Source organism: Primulina huaijiensis, chromosome 10 (assembly GCF_012295235.1).
Source record: "Primulina huaijiensis isolate GDHJ02 chromosome 10, ASM1229523v2, whole genome shotgun sequence".
Lineage (NCBI taxonomy): Eukaryota > Viridiplantae > Streptophyta > Magnoliopsida > Lamiales > Gesneriaceae > Primulina > Primulina huaijiensis.
The window spans coordinates 20,060,248-20,067,952 of record NC_133315.1 but is presented as its reverse complement, the minus strand read 5'-3'; the positions used below and the strand labels follow the sequence as shown (position 1 = coordinate 20,067,952).

At 31.8% G+C, this 7,705-nt stretch overlaps 1 protein-coding gene across 1 annotated transcript; it reads right to left on the bottom strand.

Annotated features, from left to right (window-relative positions):
* Positions 1–2,035: 2,035 nt before the first annotated feature.
* LOC140986686 (protein NRT1/ PTR FAMILY 4.3-like) lies at positions 2,036–6,042 on the bottom strand. Its single transcript, XM_073455001.1, has 5 exons — positions 5,746–6,042; positions 5,182–5,399; positions 4,152–4,595; positions 3,471–3,619; positions 2,036–3,043 (listed from the first exon to the last, which is right to left on the bottom strand). The coding sequence occupies exons 1-5, from the start codon at positions 5,879–5,881 to the stop codon at positions 2,155–2,157; spliced, it is 1,836 nt and encodes a 611-aa protein (XP_073311102.1). The 5' UTR covers positions 5,882–6,042; the 3' UTR covers positions 2,036–2,154.
* Between the last annotated feature and the right edge of the window lie 1,663 nt (positions 6,043–7,705).

The following is a 7,705-nucleotide window of genomic DNA, read 5'->3' as shown; positions in this document are numbered from 1 at the left end:
TATATATATATATATATATATATATATATGTATATACATAAAGCTTTTTACATCTTGAATGTGGTAATTAAGTCCTTGAGTCATCATGAAAAATCCCATGACTGAAGGGTAAAAATTGTCAAAGAAAGTGAGTACAAAGTGATAAAATATTTTTAGAATGGAGGGACCAAAGTTCAATCTTTTAGGCAACACGATTGAGTCATTGGTGTTAGGGATTGGAAACCATTTCAAAGAAGATGAAATGGGAGGTAGGGCCTTGTACGTTCCAATGTCACATCATGTTCCAGACATGTTTCTTTGTCAAAATAAAGTTGAATCATTATGAAAACAATTAATAACATTTTTTATCTTATATTTTCATTTTTTTTTCATTTCGTGTCTTTTTATAAATAGATTCACGATTTTAGTCAAATAATGTTTATTTATTTCCTTTTTCAATTTTTTTCATCTAAGTATTGACGTCACAAGGATTGTCAATGTTTTCCTGCACGATGATAACATTCTGTTGAGAAATGACTAAAATAAGAAAAAAAAAGTGCAAATTAATAGAATAAAATCGTGAATTAACTGATAATATAATCAAAAATGAAAAATATGCAAGTCACACGATCAAAAATATTATTGTCCCAAAGCGGAGGATATATATGATCTTTCACATAATATTATTCATAGCTTTTTGTTTTATTTGAACATCACCTACGGCAGATTCAAATGTACGTATATTGTGCTGAAAATCTATAAAGACGTTAGGAAAATCTGATTCAAGTGGGTATTGATTATTTCTGGAACTCGTCTCCCACTGAGTCTGTCCCTTCCTCCATCACAAATGTCAAAATTTGTATCTGAGGACTCTATTCTTTCGAGCAGCAAAAAGGAAACATACTTATTGGCTAGGGCCTCACTCCACTTTCCCTCACATTTTCTGTCACCAGGGGGACTTTGCTAGACAATGATGGAATAAGGCCAAATCAAATGAATCTTTGAATGTAGTTCACATCATATTCTTTGGAACCTAACATGTTCAATGTTGTAAAAAAGTTGGTGAGATCAAGTTGCTCAAGATAATATCAGTGTTGATAATTTCATTATATGTTTCTACAGTTTTGAGATGATGTTGAAATATCAATTTTTATTTTATTTAATAAATTAGTATTTTAAAAAAAACACAATAAATTTGAAAATACTTGAAAAAAATACAAATGCACATAATTAGAAATATCAATTAAAAATAATTAAAATTTAAAACATAATTTAAAAAAAATCAAAAATACACATTTAAAAATTACACATAATTAAAAAGATAAAATAATTCAACTATAGATCCGATCCTCATATAAACTGTAAATATATTTGATCAAGTCATTTTGAAGCTTGTGGTGCGATTCTCGGTTCCGAATGCCGACACGTTGCTTTAGAAAGGTGTTGAACTCTACGGTAGGGTCTCTTGAAGAGACAACATTCGGGGGCACATATTCATCATCTCAAAATAGGAAATCACTACCTTCAACGTATCATTCCTTTCATCCTCAACAATCGTGTTATGGAGAATAATACAAGTTTTTATTATATAATCTAAATCAATTAGATCACACATACGAGATGAATCTCTTACTATATGTCAACGTACTTGGAATACATCAAATGCTTGTTCAACATCTTTTTTCACCCTCTCTTAATGTCATTTTCTATATTCATAATGCAAATTTCATAACCATATATATTCTAGCTAGCTTCGCATATGACATTTAAGCGCGGAAAACGCACCCGTTGAACATGCTCTAAAAGTGACATCTCTTGTGCAAAAAAATAAATTCTGCATCACAATAAATAACTAGTTCGAGAAAAAGATTGCTTTCAAGTTTCGATCCTCGACAACAAGCACTTGTTATTTTTGAAAAATAGATATACATGTTGAGTCAAAAAAAAAAAATCAAAAGTTCAACATAAGATAAGAAAGTCGATAGATATATATTTTTTAATGCCATTTTCTATATACATGATAATGCAAATTCCATAACCAACATATATATCCTAGTTAGCTACACATATGACATTACTCCCACCCTTTAAATTCTCTAGTACTCTTAAATATTACCATAATACTCGAGAAACAATAAATTAAGGGAATTGCAAATTACAAGCATAATATATAGATCATACAACATTATTCAAGGGACATATATTGTCATCTCCACCGATGTTTTTTGGATTATTGGAACCATTAATCTCTTGTGGCAAGAATATTCCAGATGCAGACTGATTTTTAGAATACCATCTTTCCCAAAATAGATAGTGGAAAAAGTTGATGAAACTTAGACCAGCAAGCAACCAATAGAACAAGTCCAATCTGTCTTTATTCAGATCATTATCACTTAGCCATCCCGCACCAGAAGAACCATGTGAAGTCACCTTATTCACAAGTGAAACCAATATTGAACTCAAATAAAATCCAAATGAATATGAGCAATAAGTTATAGCTGTCAAGAAAGTTTGCATCCCTTTCACTGCCTGTTTGTAGAAGAATTCAACGAGCCCCACGGCGGTAAACATTTCGGATATCCCGAATATCAGGAACTGAGGCGTAATCCAAAATATAGATATCGTTCTATTTGAATCCCTTCTCTTGTTCTCCATAAGGGCAGCTGAGACCATCGAAAAAGTGGCGAAAAATAGGCCGAATCCTATTCTTTGCAAAGGAGTGATCCCAGATTCGTGACCGGTGATTTTACGAGCAAAAGGGACGAAGAACGTGTCGTAGAGAGGGACGATGAAGATTAACATGATGTAAGGAATGGCTTGGAGGGAAGCTGGAGGGATGTGGAAAGATTTTGTGATTTGAGTGTTCATTTTGCTTCCTTGTTGGACCGAAAAGGTTTGTAATTGTGCTAAGATGGTGTTGAAAACAATTGTGCATGCAAATATTGGAATAACTGAGATTAGTATTTTGACTTGTTCTACTTGGTTTACGGTACAAAGTCTCCATGAACTTTCTTTCTTCTTGTTGTTTGAATCTTGAATTTTTATGCAGGCCTTGTTCAAGAATCTGCAGATCATGAAATAACATTAAAGAAATAGTGGATATTAATTATATGTGCAAGGACTTTAGATTATTATTATTATTGGAAAGTCATTTTTGTTCCAAAATGGAGAGAAAGAAAGCAGAACGAAAAAAGGGGGAAAACCCACTAACTAAAAAGAAAACATCAATCATATACTTTAAATCAAATCGACACCTCGACACCAGAATATATACCATATGAGGTTTAATTATATAAACCCAAAAATATTATATTTTTTTTTAAATTCTGAAGATTACTACGAGCTTATGAACCGTTCTTACATAAATTTAATTACATCTTTGATTTTTTAAACTAATTATACAAATATTTCTAATATTTACTTATAAATTTAAGAAATATAGACACTAATATATTCTAATTTCTAAGCATTATAAATATAATATATACTACCTGAATCTTTGAGTGAGATGCAAATTGCCAATATTATTCTCAGAAATGGGAATGTCGCCACTTGTTAATTCCTTTGAGTGGTTTCCATGAAGCATCATAGGATTAGAGGGGCACATTTGCTCTCTCTTTAAAGTTGCAGCCACAATCACCTGATCAATTAGTATATAATAATTGAAAAAATTTGAAAGAATGGATTAATAAATCTTAATTATACGACCAACAGGTTGCCAAATCTTCCGACAAATCAGAATCTTGTATTAAGTTCAATTAATTAATTCATTTGTCACGTTTAATGGTAGTCAATATTCAAAAGTGAGCACTAGCTAGGCCACACAAACTTTTTTTTTAAAATTAATGGACATACACAAACATATTAAATTAAAAATTGAGGGGGAAATTGTTTACTTTGTTTAGTAATCAATATTGCATTCATGATCAGCAGAATCAAATAGGAAAGATCAATAAAATATTGAGTCGTCTCAAATACGATAACTATTCTATTTATGAACATAAAATAATAGGATCAACTGCATAATTAGGATGTAATCGAGCATGTTATGAGTGAAATAAGAGGATATAATAATGATGAATTTTTTTATCATTATATAGCCAAGGTGATCTTATTATTTGCATTAAGTGCCGGAATTTTTTAAGTTTTACTCGAACGAATCGAGAACTCACCTGGGCAATAGGAGTGAAGATGCTGCCCTGAGGAGGCTTGTTCCTATAAAAAAGTGTTCCACAAATCAAGCTAAGCAATCCCATGGCCATGGCTGCAGCTGAGATCCCAAATCCGATATCCATCCCGGAGTGTGTTTGGACATAAACCAGGATAGTTAAGGCTATGAGTTCACCCACAGAGAATGCAAAATAAGCAGCATTGAAATATTTGGATAACTTCTTGGATTGGTTTGGATTATCTTGAATATTGAATTGGTCAGCACCATGTGCTATCATGTTAGGCTTCACACATCCACTCCCTAATGCCACCAAATAAAGTGCCACAAAGAATATAAGGGATTTGAACCCGCTGGCTTCTACGCAGTTTTCACCATCGGTTAACATGTTGCATTGTGGTGGTTTGAGTTGGGAAATATGGGCTTGCACTGATAATAATATAAAACCCTAAAAAATTGATTGATTATTTATTATTTCTTGTTAATTAGATTTAAATCGAAAATATGATAAGAAGAGACGACGATGGAGTATATGTTAAAATCATGTTGTGCATAAATTTGTCATATAACATGAGTGCTCATGCATTAAAAGGTACTGATGGCTACATATGTTCATGGTAGAATCAGAAATTTTGGATAGGGTATTATATATGGATCTTTATTATGACTTATATATATAATTAATCAGGGTAATATATAAATATATTATAAGTCTATTATGCATTTGGAGCAAAAGTTTGAGTTGAGTATGCAAATTCTGCACATGAATGAATTGTAGTATATCCAATACGCATTTACGATGAACAAAAATTGCAGAAATTTGATTAAACAACTACCTTGAAATTTTTTTATGAATCTCTATATAAGCATATAAAAATACAATTTGGAATTAAAAAATAAAGGGAAACTTGAACAAAAGACATTTGTGCATATTTCGGTGGTAAGACTTTTTGTTAAATATTGGAATAGTTAAAAGGGGAGACCAAAAGCATGGAGAAAAAGGTGGAGAAGAAGACAATATTATTATATATTACCGAAAGTTCAACAAAGCCAAAGATGAGCATAGTCCAGAAGCAACCAAGATGTGAATCAGAAAGATAGCCTCCAACAAGTGCTAGAATGAAGACTGTTCCTACGAAATTGGTGACAGTGTTCGCCGATTTCGACAGCGAAAAGTGCATCTCGTTTATCACATATGTTATCAGATTGTTCCCAACTGCTGCTATTCCCATTATCTCAAATCCTTGAAGCCCTGCAAGAAAATTCAACATTCATCTTCATTATTCTAAGTAAAGTACATTAATTTTGTAGTTAGCTATAAATTTCTTGATCCATTCCACATATTGTTATATTAGAAATGGCCAACAACTTAAAAAGAAAGCTACAATATGCAATAGTGCTTCCAACTTCGAAAGAACTGATCAAAACATGTCAGCTATCGAAACAACGAGAAATCAAGAAATCTATTGCATTCAGAGGTTTTGGGGACCTAAAAGGATAGTGTTCTCAGAAACCCTTTTGTCCTTTTCACAAACAAAAGACACACGTGCAGTGAGACTGTATTCGAGTAAATATTCAATGATGAAGAAGAAGAAGACCTAGAACAAAGGCAGCAGCTTTCATTTCACCATGCTTATTAGGGTTCGAAGGCCTTCCTCTCCAATCAACGGTGCCACTCCCTTCACAAATCCTTTGATCTCCCTTCAACTCCTGCCACTTTAACGTGTTGTCCATTGCTCCACTCACAGAACACACACACTGAAGAGTGTGATAGATATTATATATATATATCAGTATAAGACTTGTAATATCTCTGCAAGCTAGCTAGTAGCTAAGAAATGAGAGTTCCCTTGTTCTATACTGAAATCAAGAAAGTGGCCTCAATTTATACAATCCCAGAGCCACACAGTTCCCCACCCAGACAGTTGAACATTATGACCAACTGCCAATCCAGAAATGAAACACACTTCTAACTCTAACGCGTGAGCGAGACTTTCTATGTCATATATACATCATCATCAAATTAAGGAAAAAATATATATTTTAAATAAATCACATTTAGAGTCAATATACTTTTCAAAATCTTGCAGATTAATATGATTTCATTGGTTCTGTTGATTTTAAATTAAGGTGAGTGTGATAGTAACGGCACTGTGTTACAAAAGTTATCTTATGCACTAGTTTTGGTGATCTATTCAGTTCAACCCCTCTGTTGAAAATTTTATTCTGATGCCAACCTGCCAAATCCAACTGCTACCTTAATTAAAAGACTCATTTATATGCACCGAGAAGATTATAATGTTGTTGGGATATAGGAATTGTCATAAAAGAGCGATCAAATCCTGACGTTTGATATGTTATATGTACAATTTAAATTAAAGATTTGAATTAATGTATCATTATCATCAATTATAAATTTTAGTCAATGTAAAAGCTCCAACCACAAATATGGATTGAAGAAAAAAATAATATAATTTGTTATAAAATTTTGTATATGATGTGAGGAATAATCATTTGAAAAAAAATTTAATTCAAGATGGGATTGCGTACTTTTGACTTCAATTTAATACTATCGATCAGTTGACATTTGCATGTGTACTATAATATATTATTAGACATGCAGCTTGCTGCCATGTGAAATGGATATCAGCATTGTCTCAACAAAAAATATAGAGTATGCCATAATGTGAATTTAGAAATAAACTGTAAGAAATAATATGTTAGCTAGAATTAGTGAAGGAGCTTTAGAGTTGGTGAATAAACAACTCACAATTTCCTTATCTTGAGTATCAGGTGTAACATTTATTGGTGTCAATGGCAGAAGTCTGATCTTGACCATTAGCTGAAAATTGAAATTCAATGCGAAATGAGTCTATCGAAATTTGTGAACAAAATAACAGAAATAATAAAAATATACAATGATTGTTTCTAGAGGTTCAAAAGATAAAAGCCTTCATCTCTTCTTCTTCTGTTTATAAAAGGTATTCACTAAAAGACTTTGATATTTACATTTTCTTTAAACATCCAATTCAGTATAGCTTAACATCGCTTATTGAAACTCTCAGTATCGACTTCTTCACAACTTTTAAACAAACTTCTGAATATGAAGACACTTTCTATCAGTTACAAAAATTTACTCAAAAGAATATAAAAGTATGAAAATATAGCTAGTATAACTATAGCACAAGCTGATCTCTAAAAAGATATGATAAGGTTTTAGAAAGTGTGCTTCAATTAATTTCAACAAAGCTATTAGAATGATAGATTTGATAAATCAACTAAGTGTATGGAGTCCATATTGAGATAATTACTGGTCTTTTGTCAACACTGTTTCGAGAAGGTATTCACTAAAAGATTTTGGTATTTATAGTTTCTGTAAACACCCTATTCGGTAGGATTTAACATGCACCGGCTATTGAAACTCTTATTTACAACTTCTTCACAACTTTTAAACAAATTTCTGAATAGAAAGACTCTTTCTGTCAATTACAAAGACTTACTTAAAAGATAATACAAGTATGAGAATACATTGAGTATAACTATAATACAAGAGGATCT

Excerpts from the sequence above, each read along its gene's own strand:
- LOC140986686 (XM_073455001.1), bottom strand. The coding sequence starts at position 5,881 with ATGGACAACACGTTAAAGTGGCAGGAGTTGAAGGGAGATCAAAGGATT. Across the intron at positions 5,400-5,745 it reads AGCTGCTGCCTTTGTTCTAG|GGCTTCAAGGATTTGAGATA; the intron begins GTCTTCTTCTTC and ends ATTTTCTTGCAG. Across the intron at positions 3,620-4,151 it reads TCTTCACTCCTATTGCCCAG|GTGATTGTGGCTGCAACTTT; the intron begins GTGAGTTCTCGA and ends CTAATTGATCAG.